Raw genomic sequence first — 19,418 nt, forward strand, 5'->3', positions numbered from 1 at the left:
GTGGGGGGCAGGAAAGCAGTTTCTTCCCCCTCTTCCGTAACTGAAATTAAGCTGAAGGCCTTTAATACTAATGGGTTTAAACAAGGCAACAACTGCCAGCAAGTTGTTCTGCTGCTCATCCCAGTGCAGCCAGTGGAGCAGATCGAGCCCTGGGTGGAGCCTGTGCCCTATCAGAAAATAAAGTCACAAATCCACAAGGAATCCCACTTTTCCTCTCCCTCTTCACAGCTGATGAGGCAAGCTGCACCGTTCTCTTAGATTTCTAATTTCATCCCTCCTGGTTGTCATAATATCTGCTGCATTGCAGAGGTGGCTGAGCAGCACCAGGGAGGGTGGCAGACAAGTAAAGCAGGGACTGACAAGTAACAAACCACAACAGCATACCTTTTGTATCTCCTGTGAACATCCTGAGCTCACCAAACCCACATTTCAGGCTGTAAGGGGTCAGTTCTTTCTTTTGCTGTTAATGGGAAGGATAAAAGCATCCATCTTCAAACCCACTCTGTCCTCAGCATGAATCACTGCATGCCATCCCACCACAAGTGCATTAGAGGCAAATGCAGGCAAAGCAGAGGGAGGTGGGTGATTCAGCCTGGCCACTGCATCCTTCCTCACCTTGCTGAGGGTTCGAGAATGGTATGAGCCAGGTGCACAGCCACCCCACCAGACTGCTGCTCCTGTGGGCTTTGCAGGGTAGAGAAAAGGGCTCAGGGTGAGCCACACGAAGCAGTGGCACCAACTCTTCTTGCATCAGGTCAGAGATTTTTCCTTCTCCAGCTGTAGTGATGACTGTTAGGAGTCCATCCTTGTCCTGGGAAGGGGCACCGACTCACACCTCAGAACCAAGAGACCAGAGGCTGTAAGCAGAGCAGGGCAAAGCGCTGCAAGGATTCCCAAGTCTTAGCAGACAGACAGCAAAGCTTCTAACGCATCCCTGAGCCAAGGCAACCCTGCTTCCATCCTTCTGGTCCCACACTCCATCCTCGAGTATCCAGGGCACATGAGGGGCCAACACCAGAGCTGAGCAGCAGAAGTCCTCAAAACAGAGTCTGCGTTTTTGTGACTTTCACACACCTAGCACCAGCTTTCTGGAAAACAGGAGCCTCTGTCATGCCTCTGCTGCACGCACGGCTGATGGGAGGGAAAGGAAAAACCAGGAATTGTGAATGTTACAGAAGGAATTGCTCTAGGTAAGAGAGATTTGGGTTTTTTTCTTGACTGGTTCTTTTCTATTAGGAGGCCTTGTTTTCTACAGAAAGCACACTGCACATACAAACTACAGCACAGCACCACGTTTCTGCCATGTGTTTTACAGTATTTTTATTCTGGGGCAAGTCTTACACAAGAGGAAATCTGGTAAGGCAGATCTAGAATGCACAGGTAAGTAAAAAAAAAAAACAAAAACAAACGAACAAAAAAAAAACAAACAAAACCGAACAACCAAAATAAGCCAAACAAAAAACAGACAACATGGGTAAGGTAGACAAGAACTTTTTATATTCTGACTACACAGTAACATTCCTCTCTTTTTTTCCACTGCCACACTACTGTAATGGATCTGTTTCTAGTCTAATTTTAAGGTTGTCCAGTTAAGTTGTCTGCAGATTCTTTAAACAAGTTGACCTTTACCTATTTAGAGATTCTTCTCAGAAACATTCATATATTATACAGGATATACAGATTTTGAAACAAGACACTTAAAAACACACACAACTATAGCCGCAACACTATCATAGCTGCATTGTAGTGATTACGTTGTTCAGCCAGCTGTAGACTCTGTATGTACAATTAGATTTCATAGTGTTATTTACACAGATGGACTAAAAGCTATCTTTAATCTAAAAGGTAAAGGCTCTTGTGTTTAAGTATGTGCAGTTTTCATAGCCCTGTGAAAAAAAAAAAACACACACGACAATTATATACACTGTAAACAGCACAAGGCATGAGAATCTCCTCCTACCCCAAACAATCTCACAGGAAAGTGTATGTGCACTAATATTCCTCTTCCACTTCTGCTCCTGATCCTCTGGTTTTCTTATGAATAGCACGGTTAAAGCTGTGGCAGGCAGGAACCCAATGATTGTCATGAAGACCCAACTTACAGCCCGGGATGCCCTTCTGGGACCGGTGACAGCACATCCAGTACCCAGGCCCATAGGGTAAAGCTTGACAGTATGGTTTGGGATGCCACCGGCACAGCGATACATCCCCTTTCACATACTTCTTCTTGCACTGCTTGCAAGGGTCTTCTCTGTAGCGGGGATCACGGACCCAGCGGGAGTCTGCTGGCCTGATGTTGTAGTATTCAATGATGAACTTGAAGTAGTAGCAAGTGCACTTTAGGGCAACCAGACTCCTAGTAGGAAGCAATCCAAAGATCTTCACTATGATGTGGTGAGGCAAGAAGGCCATATACTGCTGAGGCTCCAAAAGCTGCTGAATTTTAAACCTGGTCTCCAGAAAGTCATGCGAAACCTGCCTTTTCAAGCAGGAAGCATCAAGTACTTGCAAAGCCCCTTCTGTCAGAGGAACAGAAAGGGCAGATGGCTCTGTAGCGTTTCTGACACATGATCTGTCAGATGCCAAGGCATCCTCCTCTTCATTTTGGGCTACTTCTTCTGGCTTTTCTTGGGTACTTTCCTGTAGTGGCTGTTGCTCATGAGCCACAGGCTGGTCAGCCTGGAGAAAAAACAGCCTTCCTGGGAGTGGATCTTCACTAGAACTGGAGATAGAGAGCTTCTCTTTTCTGCATCCTTTCTCGGTCTTGGTGACCGATATACTGATGCATAAGGGCTCCTTCCTAGCAGGATGCAGATTCTGCTTTGGGAAAATTACAGGCTCTTTCAACGTACAATCAACAGTCGCATTCTTGCTCTGCAAGGAATCTGGTGGCAACCTGGCAGCAGCCGGACATGTGGACAGCAGAGGTCTGGGAGGCTCAATTCGCATTTCAGATTCACTCCTGCCAGCCGTTATTGCCAACACTGCATGAGCAAGTCCTGAATTCACATTCTCCATCTGAGGATCCAGCCCAGAAGGAAAAGGCTGCCCAGCAGAAGCAGTGCCACCCCACAGTTCAGCATCACCCAGAGGGCCACAACGTCCTCCATATCCAGCCTCTCCTCCTCCCTCCTCCAAGCTGGCCCCCTGAGCCAGGACCCCAGAGGAGACCTTCCCCACCTCTCCCTCAGGCTGGGTGCCAGTTGCCAGGAGCACCCTCCCGACATTCCTGCGGAAGCTGTTGTTCCTCGAGAGGCTCCCAGCCTCCCGCTCACTCTGGCGCCGCAGGCACTCCGACTCCAGCTTGGCCACCATGTCCAGCACGCGCACAGGCTCGCTCTGCTGCTGCTCACTATTGCTGCAAGGTCCCCTCTCCACATGTATCTCACATGCCCCGGCAGAGAAGAAAGGGTCTGAGCTGGAAAGTGCACCTTTAGGCTGAGTACTCAGCCTCGTAGCGGAAGCAGGCATGCAGGTTTTTGTACAGTCTACCAGTAAAGCACTTGCTCGTTGCTCCAGGAAGGCCACCATCTCTATCACTGAGAGGGACCTGCCCGGGAACACACCCTCACCGTTCTCATTCACATAATGCACTGAACAGTGCTCGATGCCACAGGCAAAAGGCTCCGGCTGGGAGCACCTGGCATTCGCCTCCCTCATTCTTTCCAGTTGAATTTTGGCTTTTTTAAGATCTACTGATTTTTTCCTGCGCTTCGCTGTTCTTCCATCGATATCCCACGTGCTTTTGATTTTCATGGAGCCTAGCCGGTTGTTGCTGCTGCACTGCTGGGCTGCAAAGAATGCGATCTTTTCCTTAGTATTGCCAGGTTTCACTACAGCCCAGACATCCAGTGGCCCTTCCCCTTCTTCTCCCTGGTGGATCGTTGCAGACAGGGCACTCTTCTTTTCCCTTGCACTTGGACCATCTGCTGGACCTTTCCCATTCATATTGCACATAGTATTTGGATAAATAATCCCCAGAAGCTTTTGAGATGGAGTCACAAGGGAGGGTTTTGGGAAAACGCTCAGTTTGGTGCAGTTGTTGGTGTATTTTTCTTCTTGTGCTGATCGCTGATGGCTCATAGGCAAGCCTCTAAGGGAATCCTGGCTTATTTCTGGAGATCGCTCTTTCTTCTGTAACTTGAGATATGGCTTTAAGTGCATACCAGAAACCCTAGAAAAACAGACAGGGGAGAAGTTACAGTTGCAGAACATGCTTGCCTGGAATTAGAGAAGGTGGCCCAGAGCTGGCACCACCATGCCTCCTACTCTATGTCAAGCAGCTCACATGAGAAAAGAACCACATGAGAAAGGAAAAGCTGCAACCAAGGCTGCAGCATCCATCTCTGGCAAACTTGTAGGAGTACAATCTTAAGGATAGCAGAGATCTTCCTGTTAGAGAAATGTTTCCAGGAAGTTGCAAGGAGAAAAACTTCAGTTAGATCTGTGCAAACATAGCTAGTGGTTCATTCTAGAGTTAGAGCCAACCTTCTGTCCATTCATTTCTTAATCCACTAGTAAGGTACACGCAGGTCAAAGGGTTTATCTTGACATTAGCTACCAGGTAAACAGATATTCTTTTTAGTAGATAATGTACAGATAAAGCTGGAAAAGGAAATTAGCAAGTGTAATGATACTCAGAGATCCTAGACGATACCTGATCTCCCAATATAACCCAAAATGAAACCTATCCTTTAGTGCATCAATAATGGCAAGTTTAGGGTACTTTCCCATAAAGGCCCTTATGCTATACATCAGATGAGTGTCACCACCCACCAAAAGCGACAGAAGTATCATGTACAGCTGAACAGAACCACTTTCAAGGCTGTGTTTTTATGCTTAAGAATTCAAGAACTGTGAAGGAGACACTTGGATGCTGCTGACATTACAGCAGCAGCACCATTGTGCAACAGTCTCAGGCACTCACTCACTCCCTTCTGTTACACCTTCGCAGTTATCTTCAATTCAAAGCTCAGAGCACTGCCACATAGGATGCTATTATCAGGGGACTTCAGGCTCTTTTCCCAGGAGGATCGCATAAGCATATTGCAGAACTAGAGATTATGTTTCCATGGCAATCTTTGAATTGTTACATTAAAAGGGCTCCTTTTGAAACAGGGATAATCTGTGCTTGCTAGTTTAAGAACAGCAGGTTCAATGCCACATTTTATCATGAGCTGATACAGACACATTCAGATTGATGTTTCCCTTGACAGCCACCACCAAAACAGTTGCTTTAGTACTGCATTTCTAGCCTAAAAAAATTGATTTTAATTAAAAATCGAAAGTCATAACATCTATAAAGTCAGACAGGTTTATAGCTGTAACACCTGCAGTTTGCACACATTACAGGTTTGTATCAGACCAACACAGGCAGAGGCCAGCCAGGCTCTCCCCTGCCATGCCACACTGCCATCAGGGCACACATCTACCTCAAGACAGCCTTGCTGATGCTACACAGAGTAGCTGTGGGGTCAGCACATGAAGAGGGAGAACCCAGCTCACCTACCCTCAAGAAGACCCACAATAGCACATGGGCTGGCTGTAAGAGGGAAGTCATACCAGCAGATGCTGACCAACAATGTACATGGACATGCTGTAGGAGCAACATGGAATACAGCCTGGGGACCTTCCAGACAGCCTCACCCCACAGGTTAGCTGTGGACCCTCCAGAGAAACTGATGGCAGAATGGAGAGCTGAGCCAGAGAGCATCAGAGCCAGCTGAGGGAAGGTTTGAAAGCAAGATGCTCCACTTCCAGCTGCTACCGCAATACACACAAGTGCACAGGGGCAACAACACACCAGGCACTTCCTGTGCCTGTCCAAGTGGAGGAAGCCTCTGCCACTAGAAGCAGTCGTGCTACTTAACCACTACTTTCCCCTGAGGTTTTGATTCCTCTTTCTGGTCCTCATGATAAGTAGTAGGAGATGTGTGACAAGCGTGAGCAGAGAGGTTTTGGGATCCTGTGTAGTGCTTTGAAGGCCAGGAAGCAGACACAGGAAAGAATGCAGCTATGTTCTCTCCCCTCCTAATTTTACAGGAAGATCATTACCTCACTCTTGCCACCAGACAGTGACAAAACCATCTGCGGTTCACCTATGCGGGGTGTGGGTGTAAGAAAGCATTCCTTACTGCAGATACCTATTTAGTCCTTGGGTTAATTCTCTCCCTGTGCCTTCTGCTTGCTAATTCCAGCTCATGTTAGAATTAGGTCACCTCCCAGTTCAGTCTCTTCTGCAAAATGCAGCTGAGATATTTAGTTTGCTTTCTCAGTTTGATGCTAAAAACTAAAAAAATCTGATAAAAACAGAACTTCAGGGTGCTGAAATATGTGAAAAAAGATTGGGAAATCAAGACTGCAGTAGTTTGTTTCCATCCCCTTTTTCCATACATTCTGCCTCATCTCAATTGCACATTATAGCTAAGCAGAATCAGGCCACCAATGGTTCTGTGCCAGAGCCCAGCCCAAAAGAGCAGCAGGTGAACCACTGCAGCAAGCTGCTGCAGAGAACAGTGCCTGCAGCCCTCCTCTCCCCACCCAGAAGGGCGTTCTGGAGCTGTGTTTTCCAGACTACTGGAGAGAGAAAAGCTCCAGTGGCTGCTTGCCACCATACCCTGGGGAGAAGAGGTGAATACAATTAAATACATGACTTTTCATGTTGAAATCCCATGAGCTTGAGCAGAAGATCAAATTTCATTCATGAGTTTTCATGCCAGGATGTTTGAAAGATGAGCTGAGCATGTTTTTAAAAGGCTTTCTTCAAGCTGTTTTCAGGAATTCAGCAGGACAATCAGTTCAACACCTTTCATTAAGAGAAGCTGCACACGAAGGTAAGACTAGGTATTATACGCATGAAAACAGGACCAAACTGGTTACCCCAACACACTCAGAGGACATGTTTAGCTCGCAAAGTTGGTTCAGCTGCTCCCAGCTATTTCTGCTCTATGGAGAAAGACAAAGGGTAGAGCTATGCCTCACCTACTACAGATTTCTTGTCTAAGGTTATATTTCCTCCTATGTTTCAGTTAGTCCCTGGCTCAGCCAACAATACCATTTAAGGCTGAAAAGTTATAATTTACATAACAAAATTATGCCTTAGTCAGAAGTTTTAGTGCCAGAATAATTGCCTCATTTGAATTCAACATGCAGTTCATTGCACTGTCTTAATGGATCCAGATTTAAACCATCATTTAATATCTTTAGACAGCTACAAAGAGTACTGCTATCCCCACCTGAGCAGCAGAATCACAATGTCACCTGGCTCCCAATTCTAAGCAGTGGGGAAGAGAACTTCCATTTTAAAAGGGATGTTAGTAATGGACCTTACCTGAGAGTACAAAACAAGCCCCCATCCCGCACACACTTTGCTATGAACATTGAACTCTTCAGCAAACATAACTTCTTCCCTGCATGTCAGCAACACATTTCCTTTCTAGCTCCTAGAATTAGAACAAGGCTTCCCAGCAGAAATTGCTTTGAAGATGAAGCAGAGCCTAGTCCCCACCCACAGACTACCTCATTTTTGCAACATTTCAGTGCTGCCAAGCAGAGAAATGTGGCAGCCGCAGGTAAGCTTTTAAATATTTTAAACCACCAAAAATAGTTGTTAAAAGGTGAAGTCACTGACAATTCCCTGTGATACTTAATTGCAGAATAATTCTGTTTGCTTTCCTCCACCCTTTAAGTCATCAAGCATTCTAATTTTATCTTTAGAGACAATGATTCTTCAGAAGTCCATGGAGTAAGCATAAAAGGTTTTCAATCCCAAATATGTCGTTTTGAATTCCTGATAAGAGATAATTCTGCCAGGAATGATCAGCACTGAAACAACTAGCAGTGCTGCCTATATACTGTTATTCCATCCTTAAGCTGATGAAATAAAAGGGTCAGTTTTTCTGTTTCTAATCAGCTGTGTCTGAAAAAAACAGGATATTTAAAATTCTGGAATGACACTACTGTTTTGCAAGTTATAACTACAGCTTGTTTCCACTACAGTTTTATCAAGTTAGTTACAACAGAGGGCTGATATACAAGCATATGTCTTTATGCATGCGCAGACATCCGCACACCCCTCTTCTCCCTGCTGAAGGCAAGGCCCATAAGCTACCATCCAAGCTGTCCAGAATCTTTTTGCATCCTTTTGTATTTATGTATCTTCTAAACCATAGCAGCCTGAAAAAACAATGTATTTACTTTAGTGGAAGCTCCAAAGTTGGAGGAAAAACTGGTACAAAGAGCCTTAACTTTCACAACTCTTTCCTAAGGTCCACAGAGAGCCTAGATGCACTCACTGCCTCACTTCACCTGGGTCAGGGACTCTCACAATGCCCTGGGAAGCCCAGAGGACTTCCTCCGTCCAGCAAGAACAACAACAAAGCATAATCTGCTCCAACAGCATATTCACACTGCAAGTTTTCTGGGCAAAGCACCGGAAGGTTTTATTAAAATGAAAATTTCAATCAAAACCCCGAAGTTTCCTGTGGACTTCTTTCTGTAAACACTAACTCCAGTCAACAGAAGTTCCTAGTGCTGCCGACTGCACACGCAGTGGCAACTACAACTCTGAAAAAGCCCTCAGGACATACTAACACAAGGCAAAAGCAAAAAAAAAAAAAAACAAAAAAAACCCAAAACAGACAAACAAAAACAGAACAACCAAAAAAAAACAACCCACCACAAACAATAAAAACCTACACCAAGCATAACCTCTGGCAAGGCATTCCTCTTTCCTGGCATCCCATTTTGCTGTCTGTAGAGCTTAATTCCTCTGTAAAGGACACTGACAATTATGAAGCACTAAGTACTGAATGCAAGTTAAACTATGGTCAACCACTTGTTATTTCTGGAAGGACTCAGTGGGTCCTTTGGACTTCTCCTCCAGTACCATTTTCATCCCCTTCGCACTGCACTAGGGCAAGGCAAAGCAGACAAAGAGCTTCTTCAAAGGCATTCCCTGGATTCTGCTGCAGCGGGAAAGTCCCAGACAAGCAGCTGGGATGGAAGACTCTCTGCTACTCACTGCAGCTTGTTCTGCTGCGTGGCAAGTGTCCAAGCTCAGAGAAAGGCTCTGGGCTGGGAAGCACAATGCTCCAGACCAGGGCGGGTTTGACTACAGCAGCTGTAGAGGCATCTGATTTCTAGAAAACCCACTCCCCTGCAGCAGTGGTTTCATATTAAAGCAACTGGTCCTGACCCACCTCTCCATACCTGTGAAAATGCCTCTTGCATCAACTGGAGAGCAAGTGAGGATTATTGCAGACTTTAACAGCAAACAGAAGGCATCTAACCCCTAAAGCAGCACTTTGCTTGAGTAGCCAGTGGGAGAAAGCTGAACACATGGGGCAGAGCTGGCCCAAAACAGCTGAGGAGGAAAATACAAAGTAGGTGCCTAACTCTTTAACATTGGATCACCCATAGCTTGTTCACCCACATCAGGTGCTCAAATAACGTGACTTTTGGAGCAGCAACACCCAAATATAACTGCACACAGGAGCAGCTATAAAATCCTTCAAGCATAAAATCCATCATCTTCACCCAGGCAGAGATTTTGGGTAACAGATTGAACATTCAACCCCAATGCACAGACTACTCCAGTTTCAGGGCTCTCATCTGTAAGTTTTGAACACATCTTAAAGCAAACACACGCACTCCCTTCAGTATAAAGCACAGTAACCTCACCTATTTCTAAATTTAACACAGGAAGAAGTGCCATTGCTTTGTCAGTCTTTTGTATAAAACCACCTACCATGAAGCAAGTGACATAGAAGTAATTTGCTGTTAATCCTGAGGAAGCTCAAACCGATGTTGCTCCCTGCTTCCCAACCATGCTACAGATGACACAGGCATGAGAGAACAGAAGGGAAGAAAAACTGGAAGATTTTGTATTCAGGGTTATAAGCTGCTCCAGAAACATGCAGCTCAAAGACGATGGGATAGTACACATGCCTGTGGTGGAAAACACTAACACAAGAAGAATCACAGAAGGACAGTAAGAATAAAAAGTGGTGGTTTTGTAAAGCCTCTGCTGAAAGTTGGCCAGAGCAGTACAGACAAGTGACATGTTTCGTCCCAGAAACATTTTCTCTTTCGTGATTTGTTTTCTGATTTCTTAACTGCAAGATGACCAAGACCTTTCCTAATGTCATGGCAAAAAAAAATTTATTCAGTTAATAAACCAACACAAAGTGATGCTATCTCATGTTCAATTTTGTGCATACATAATGAGGACACATGAAAGGTGGTAAAAATTAACCTGGGACCATGCTATCATTAAGCGACTCAATTCCAAAAAAAGAATAGGCAAAAGCAGATCTGAAGTCATCAATCAGGTTCTTTTGAAACCCAAGACCAAAAGGAACTGGTTCATGAAGTCAGCTGCACTATGGTGCAAAGGATTTCACTGCAAGACAGCACAACCCAGCAGGCATTCTCCAAGAGTCAAAAGGTGTTTTCATTATTAAGAACAAATCCCAGACAGGAACAGAAGGAACTGCAACTGAACACACTCCTTCAGGAAGGATACAAGAAGACAACACAGAGTTCAAGTCTCCAACTAGCATCACTTGGAAACTTGGGTCTTAGAGATCAAAAAGTCTAGGAATAAACACAAAAGCTGGTAGGACAAGGGGCAATGGGTGTAAACTGGAGCATAGGAGGTTCCATGTGAACACCAGGAAGAACTTCTTTACTGTAAGAGTGACAGAGCACTGGAACAGGTTGCCCAGGGAGGTTGTGGAGTCTCCTACGTTGGAGATATTCAAGGCCCACCTGGACAAGTTCCTGTGTGATGTACTCTAGGTTACCCTGCTCTTGCAGGGGGGTTGGACTAGATGATCTTTCGACGTCCCTTCCAACCCTTGGGATTCTGTGATTCTGTGCAGTGTTAAGTCACTGCAAAGATATTTAAAAAGAAAGAAAGAGAAAGGCTCTTCAGTTTGGGAGAAAAGACACAGAGAAACAGGGCTGCAAGCAAGGTCAGGGCAAAGATTAAGCGTAGTCTTAGTACAGAACAAAACATTAAATTTGAATTTGCATTATTTCTAAAGAAGAGTGGAAAAGGTGATCATGAGGGCAAAAGCCCAAGGATTAATTTGAGCAAGAACAAAAAGCTTAATGAAAACTGCAAGGATTGGCTCACCTCAGTTTTAGAATTCAAAATAGATAGCTCTTATAAACTGCAGGCCAAGCAACAAGACTTATAAACATCTTGAAAGGCAACAATGGGAGTTAATAAAACATGTGGCACTACAGGGAATAAAGAGAATGGAGATAAATCGCAGCCTCTCCAGGCCTGGTAGTTTGCAATATAAAGGTGCTTTGCAAGCAAAGACAATTAAAACAACACAGAGAAACAGGGAAAAGGGAATAGTTCAGTATGCCAGACTAACCTGAAGGTCCACAAAACAGTGATCTTTTTAGGCAAATGTACTACACATCTTACCCACATGGACTTCAGAAGGCACAAGATTTACTGGTTATGACAGACTGGCAGAGGAATGGGAAAACAGACAAAAGAACTGGCTTAGCAGCAGCCAGCCCTGGATGACTTATTCAGCTTATTCAGCCCTGGCTGAACAAGACAATATCACCCTGAAAACCAAAGTTATGCCTCAAGTATCAGTTTTGGGAACATCTGATTTTGTTAGGAATGACCTCACAACAGGTGCACCCGCAGAAATTATGGCATTTCCACAACAGTAGAGACACAAAACACCAAGTAACAGGAATTAAGGAAAGTGTTGAAATTCAGATGATGATGTGCCAGCAAGGTGAACAGCAAGAAGTTTTGTTGGTAACTAAGAACAGTGCATTGCCCACCACAGATACAACCATGAAACAGGTTAAGTAGAGGTGATTCTGTTAGATATTCAAGACAGCAGTGAAAACTGTCCTGCCAGACCTGCTCTGGAGTGCAGCATACGCTTTGGCATGATTCAGAAGAGATGTATCTACACTGAGAATGAGATGACAGTTGTAATTCAAGAAGCTACTAGATAACACTTGGGTCATTTAGCACAGCAGAACCACATGTAGGGGTATCCAACCACATATTACAGAATACAGCAAAAGAGGCAAACCACTGAAAATAAGAAGTGGTCCTTACACAAAAGAAGGAACACAAGTTCAAACAAGTACACAAGGTTGTAAGAACATTCAATTAGGAACCTTTCTTTAGATTCTCCAACTGCACAGCTAGATCTGTCATCTTCAGTTAGCGGCTTAATCTACAGAAGAGAAAATGTAATTGCTTATGAGGCTGGACTAAGTTTACAGAAGGAATTATGAGATACTGCTTGGGAAAGGAAGGAGCTGGCTGATCCAGGAAGTCTCTTCCAGCACTAAATTTCCACGAGACTAACAGAGCAAGTACATGCTGTCTACACAACCACAAAGAACAAAGGTTAAAGTCTGTTTTAAACCCACACAGTTTTTGGAAACCAGAAAGCTGGCACTCTTTCTCCACACTAAGGAATTTTAACAGTCTTGGTTGCAGAAAAAAGAAGAGGGAAAAAAAGTCCATATATTTTCAAGTAGCTTGAACTCAAACAAACTGGCATGTTCTTGCATTTGCATAAGGACAAGTTGTTCAGTATGGTGTTCCTATAAAGAGACACAGTGAGAGGCGTTCACTTAATTGTCACATAAGCACACGTATTTGAAATCAATCATGCATTTCTTAAGAAGAGACACAGGAGAGTGAGCAATACAAAACCTGAGCTTAAACTAATCTAATTACTTATACCATAGTAAGACAAACCACAATGACTGCCAGCATTTCCACTTGCTTTAAGCTGACTGCATGTTGTAAAGCCACTACGACAAACCATTCTCCAATTTAGTTTTACTTTGAAGCCATGTTCCCAAATTTACAGCTGTTGTTAAAACTCCAAAGATTTCTCCAAGTACAGTGCCAGCTGTAGTGAATCTGTAGTTGTCATTACAAAATAAAAACGTCAAACACATTTCTGCCTTTAAGCCATTACAACATTTCACTTAAACACAATCCAAAAGTAAGAACTTAGACTAAACATTTGAGTGACATGCAAGACAATACGAAAGTAAGCAAAAAGCTAAATCAGTGCTAAATAACTACAGACAGACCAGCTGGTTTGCTCATACCGTTTGACTTGATGGAAGGTGGAAGATGTGGAATTCAGCGGTTCCCTGTGGAGGCCAGCTCTGCAGGAACTCTTCATTGTAACTACCTCTTCAGCTAAGGCACACCGTTACACCCAGTCCATCCTGGGTCATGCACAAGGCTCCCCCATCAGCTTTTCTTGCCCCACACAGAGCTTCACTGCGTCTCTGCCACCTAGAAACTGAACAAATGAGGCACATAAGACCATTACATTTGAGTGCAGCAGAAACTGAAGCACAGATGGTCAGGACAAGGACCCTTTCCCAAGAGAGAGAACACACATGCACACACAACAACACCACATATATGTGTGTATATATGTATATACACACATATATATAAAAATAAAAGATACAAATAAAAGATACAAAAGAACTTAACATCATCATGTCATTATTGCTGCTGGAGTTTCTGCACACCATTAAAATACCAAACAACACCCCCCACAACAACCTGTCTGCACACACACCACTTTTTCACCTTATATATGACTGCAGTGCTACCTTGGCACCTCCCAGGGAACACGCTGTCTTCTGAGCTCCATGCAAACAGGACGCATGAGATCTTTCTGCTTGTTAGCACCGCATCAAACTTTGGAGGGAAATCACTGCTAGCAACAAGATTTGACGCTGCCAGGAGTTACGTTAGTCTTCTAATCAAAATAACATGGCAGATTTCATAAAGGACAAAAAACATACCACCATGCAGCCTCCAAGCCTTACGAAAACTGCCCTGTCCTTGCATCACGCACAGATAAGGCAGCGGATTGTACCAGAACAAAACTGTTTTATAGCATCTCTGATTTGCACTGGGTTGTTGCTTTCTACACCTTGTCCTTGGAGCAGACATTATTACTGGCACCTTAACATACTTTAATGGTGACAGAAAAACAACATTTGAGTTGGAACATAAAAGGGAAGAAGTGACACAGCAAAAGAGCCCTGGAAAAACTCAAATACTCCAAGACTGAGTTGCCAGCAGATTGTTTTAAAGATTGTTTGCTTCCTCTCCAGAGGAACATGCACAATGATGCCGTAATAAAGGAATGCCATTTGAAGATGCTAACTATAGAGCTATGTCCCCAGGGGATTTGTCATTTAGTGCAGCAGGTTATTCTTGCCTTTTCAGCAGCTTTGCCCAGTGCTCCTACTGCTGCCCTATTCCTACAGCGAGTGGCATTTCCACAAAGCAGCCTGGCAGAGACACTCAATGGAGGTTTGTGCTCGCCAGCAGCCAAGCTCTCAAAGAGATGGAGCCTCTCACATAACCCCTTTCATAACACCTGCAAGAGGAAAAAAAAAATCCCATGCAGAGAATCACCTACCAACACACAGCTCAGTTAACCAGTGCTTGACCAACGTGGTTTACAACTCAATGTTGTCACTAAACACTCCTGGCCTCGAAAACCTGCTCTAACTTGGTAGCCACGCTCACTGAGAAAGCAATGAAGGATGACTTCCCAGTCAGGGAAAAAAGGAATTGGTGAAGATTCACCTGACTCCATGTCTACTGTAGCAACATGATTCCTTTAGTGACAGTGAATAAGATATTAATAATCTGCCCATATTTGAATAAGCAGAAGCCTAAAATAATATCTAAAATATTATATGAACACATTCCAGTCTTCATGAAGAACTCTCAGCTGAGCTCTATACACAAGGCAAAGAAACACATCAGATGGAGAAGACTGAGACCTTGCATTGGCAGAGCCAGAGGATGAGAGTATGCCCTTTACTCCATAAATTCAGAAAGACAAGGAGTTCAGCTGCTATGGTTAACAGCAGTAGAAATCAAAGCTTTGTAGTTAAACACCATTTTCATTAGACTATCCAGAGCTTAAAACAAAGACCTACCTGCAAGAGTGAAACCTAGGCACAAAAATCAGCCATTTCTGATGTTTTGTGGGCTGTAAAATATATATATATTCACAAACAGTAATTCACAGAGGAAAAAGCAGCATATGCATAAAGCTTCATGAAAATCAAGTTAAACACAAAATCATTATTTTCCCATGAACCATCAGTAAGAGGCACTAAAATTCTGACTTTTATCCAAGCTTTTGTCTGGCTTTACTGACACTAGCATTTCAGACTCAGCAGGAACTGTACCACAGAAACATGATTATATCCACACCCAAATAAATGCAACCATACCATTTCAAGAATGCCAGTCACTTTTTCAACAGCAAAACCTCTTTCCATGTATTCCTGGTTAGGAATACCAGACGTTTTGCCCTAGTCTTACTCCTTTGCAGATCAGTTGAGAAAAAAACAGTAAAAAGCCACACATTTAGCTTTTTGAAACCAAAAGGTATCTTGTTTGCAGTAAAGTGCTTGAGAAGCAAAACCATCAAGCAAACTGGTTCAGGTCAGGAATCCACAATCCAGATACAAGCACAGGCATTGTACAGTGGAATGTCATGCACTTAAGAAGGGACTAGCATCTACTAGAGGGAAGCTAAAACTACCAAAATAGACATGGGCAAATTCAGATGGGCACTGCAGCACAGATCCAAACACAGCTCCATACAAAGCATGCTTTTCCCCTTCCTCCTATAGCTGCTGGGCTGTAGAAAAGAGCTGAAATAGACTATTAATGCCAGCAAGCTACTGACAAATTCTTACTGTGTAAGTAGTAAAAATCTGTGCTTGTGAATTAAGAAAAAAAGAAGGGGAAAAAAAATCAGCATCCAAGCTAGCAGAGATACTTACTGCCTTTTAACTATCAGTGTGTTTCTTTACCAAGGCTGATCCTTATCAGTAGGTGCTTCAGCTGATTTGTTAGCTTTGCACAGAGTTGGGTAGAGCCTGAAAACTGAAATACAGATGCACAAAGAAACAAAACAGAAGAGGAAGTTAAAGACCTAATCATGTTCTCCTTTTCTGAAACCACCCCCAAACATATGCCTCTATGCATAAGATGTGGGAAGGACTCAGATTTTGGCAGCAGTGAGCATCATGTCCTCACAGCAACGGACCGCAGCTCCCTGGATGGTCCCACAAAACTCCCTATCTTATCATCAGTTTTGAATGCTGCTGCAGTTTAGAAAAACAAATGTATTAGCTCAGCTAGTGTGTATGGAGGAGGGTCAAGGCCTCTTCATCTGCACAGCAATACACTGCAGGTTCTGATAGTGTTCTGATAGCTAAAGTTTCACTGCAAGAGCAAGTGTTTTAAACAGTAGCAACAGTAAATGATTAACAAAGGATTTCAAAGGATGGGCACATCATTTCAGAAAGTTTCCTTCCTAGGAAGAGGTCTATGGCCTGGGAACTTGTTCCAAGCAGCAATCACACTGTTGGTAAAAACCACATTTGACGACCCCATCCCAACACAGGGCTACTAGCTTTAAGATGCTCCCAGCAGGGCCATCTCACTGGATCAGTTAGGCAAAGAACATCAGCACACTCAGGATAAAGAAAGCAGCTTTCACTAGTCCCAACATTCACACTTCACGGTAGCAACCAGTAACCCACAGCATCTCCCAGACTAGGTCAGACAGCAAGATGATACACCAGGTCCTCATCTCAGCCCCTTAACAGAGCTAGAGGAACACAACCCTTTGGTTTTAACTATTCTTTGTGTAATATCTGCCTATTTTAAACACCTTGAAGAACTGCCCTTTAAGACTAAGCTCACCAGCTAGGTTTCCCTTTTTTATTTATTAGAACAGTCTTAGGCAAAATAAGAGAAAACAAGCATGTTTTAGCTAAGGATATCTTAGAAAGAGTTTGAGAGTGACCTCACATTTGTGTTTCCATGCAGCTGACAACAAACTCCCCCATCGAACTAGGTATTTAGCAAAGACACCATATCCATCTCATAAGTATTAAGAGATGTACAGATTAATAACTACAATCAGGTGAGATTCTCCAAGTCCTGCTGAACTGCAGTTTGCCCTTTTCAGCTGCAGCAAGGAGCTACAGGAGCCACCACTGACATAGTTTGCCTTGTGAAACTTTGCTCAGCTTCCCCTCTGTTTGACGGTCAAAAGGTGTAACTTTGCATAGATGTTATCTAATCTAAAAGCAATAAAGCTGCCACACGGGCTTCTGCTGCAATAAACACAGAAGGGAAGCTTCCTGTGTCTACTTACACATCAAAACCACTTCTTTTAGGTACCATGAATCAGAGCTGGCCAAGCAGCAAGACCTCGTTACCACTGCCTTTGGCTCATCTCCCCACCAAATTCACTCTTGCCCTTCTCTAAGTTCCACTAGGCTCTCATCCACACTCTGTACCCTGGATAACACCAGACAGAGGTTATTTAACAAAAATCTGACAAATCACACATAAATTTGAGCTTGGCCATTCATGTCAGCAGGGAGCACAAGGATGCTCTGAAACACTGCAGCTCCACAGCCATTTTCCTCACCAGAATTCCTGCCATACTGGGCTCCCACCCCTCCCTCCCAACCCCTTCACATCATCCCCTTTATCAGCACAGGTTCCTGTTCCATTTCTCACATGAAGCAGCTGAAGGAGCTAACCAGAAGAAAGTTAACCCACGAGAGGTCAGCTCCCTGAACCCACTTACCCCTGCATCTGACAGGCACCAGCAAAGGCCAGTGGGACAAGGCTGTCAGCAATTCAGATGAACCCAGCTGTCTCAAATCCACACCTTGAATTGTGCTCAGAAAGGTGTCTACTGCAGAGCAGTTTTTAACTTGTTTCAAGTCAATGGAAAAGAAGACTTCTGAATGCATAGTGTGCAAAATAGAGAGTGTTTCAGAAGTGGGTAAACAAGCATGTAGGACTTCAAGGCAACCCTTGAATCTTCACTGCTGTAAAACAGCACTACTTGCTGTACTGATAAGCATATGAAATGTTTATTCTAATGAAGCACTACAGGGAGAACCTGTCTTCCTTCCAAGAGCATATTAATAAGAATGAAAGGATTCAAATTTGTAGCTCTCATGCTTTCTCTCCTCTAGGTGTGGTTAGCATTGGAAGTTATCCTTTCCCCCTGAAAGGAAGAAATCTTAGAAGGAGAGGGGAGCTCTGCTGTACCTTGTTAACTCTGTATTTTAATACCAGGAAAAACAATGTTACAAGTGTTTCCCTTGTTAAACTGTTCCTGAAATGTTTCAGCTGTCTTGCACAATTTGGGTAAGGCTATATCACCCATTGCTCAACTAGGAAGGAGTTAAGAACTGGCTCATTAGATTTGTTCTCCTCAATCCAAGAGGAAAACAAAGCCAGTAAATCTCTTACTTGCCAATGCTGCTGTAGTGCTGGTGATACACAGATCACAGGTTACTCCACTTTCTAGAAAGCTACCACCTACTTTGGCACTCTTTGACACTGCATAATCTACTGTGTGTCCTGAATGATAAATAGGGAGTACCTAAAAACCATGGAGCAGGGCTCCAGCTGCTGCAGCCTCAGGTTACAGGGTATGAGTAAAGATACTCACTGTACCGCTGTGCACTTGAGGCCGTGTGATCCATGAGCCATAGCTGAAATCTTCAGTGTATAAAACTAGATCTGTTTTCTCATGCAGATTCTGAATTAAAGAAAGGCTACTTTCTTGGGGTGAGGGGGAAGGAGAAAGCTTCCAGAAGCCTTCCTATTATAGAAGCAATAGAGCTGGTTCCAAAAATAATAAAGAAGCACTCCCAGAGCTCTGGAGACATTGTGCCCTCTTTTCTAAGGCTGAGGATTCGCTGAATTGCTCCTGTACATACAAAGAACAGTAGAAACGACAGCAAGATGCAGAACTGATGTTAAAGGAGAGTTTTGGGACAAACACCAGTGACGGAAATTCAGAACACACGTAAGATATCAGCTGGAATACCAACCTGTCCCACTTCAGAGAACGGCAATTAAAATCAGCAAGAAGAACTTTTTTCAGGAACGCAGCACTAGTTTGCTAAAGATAATCCTGATTATTATTTACAGCACCAACGTGGCAGATGAGGATTATAAACAAGTATTTCATCACCCTCTTTTGCTTGTAGATGTTAGGGATCCTGGCGGGAGAGGTCCACTTGACTCATTTTGGCACACATTTGGTAGATTCATTTTTGCTGCGACAGCTAATAAATTGACCATCACGTGGCCTGCCTTACAGTAATTACTCACTAGTTTGCCCGTGATAGCTTGTTAGTGACCCAGCAGCGTGGCATTACGACCCATTCTAATTTTTAAAGCTTCCTTTACCTGTTTTGTGGCAGCTCTTAACACAGTGAAAATAAACCCATTTGCGTTATTCCTCTGATTGCAAGCATACAGTTGAATCTATGTACTCCAGCACAGAACCAGCCATTTTATTGGC

The 19,418-nt window shown here is 43.7% G+C and overlaps 1 protein-coding gene across 1 annotated transcript; it reads right to left on the bottom strand.

Moving 5' to 3' along the window:
• Positions 1-1,305: 1,305 nt before the first annotated feature.
• FBXO34 (F-box protein 34) lies at positions 1,306-13,319 on the bottom strand. The gene is given in 3 exon segments (XM_034061662.1): positions 1,306-4,174; positions 13,123-13,215; positions 13,217-13,319. Coding segments are annotated over 3 exon segments (2,313 nt in total). The 5' UTR covers positions 13,255-13,319; the 3' UTR covers positions 1,306-1,992.
• Between the last annotated feature and the right edge of the window lie 6,099 nt (positions 13,320-19,418).

The sequence above is a fragment of the Melopsittacus undulatus genome, chromosome 4, assembly GCF_012275295.1.
Source record: "Melopsittacus undulatus isolate bMelUnd1 chromosome 4, bMelUnd1.mat.Z, whole genome shotgun sequence".
NCBI lineage: Eukaryota > Metazoa > Chordata > Aves > Psittaciformes > Psittaculidae > Melopsittacus > Melopsittacus undulatus.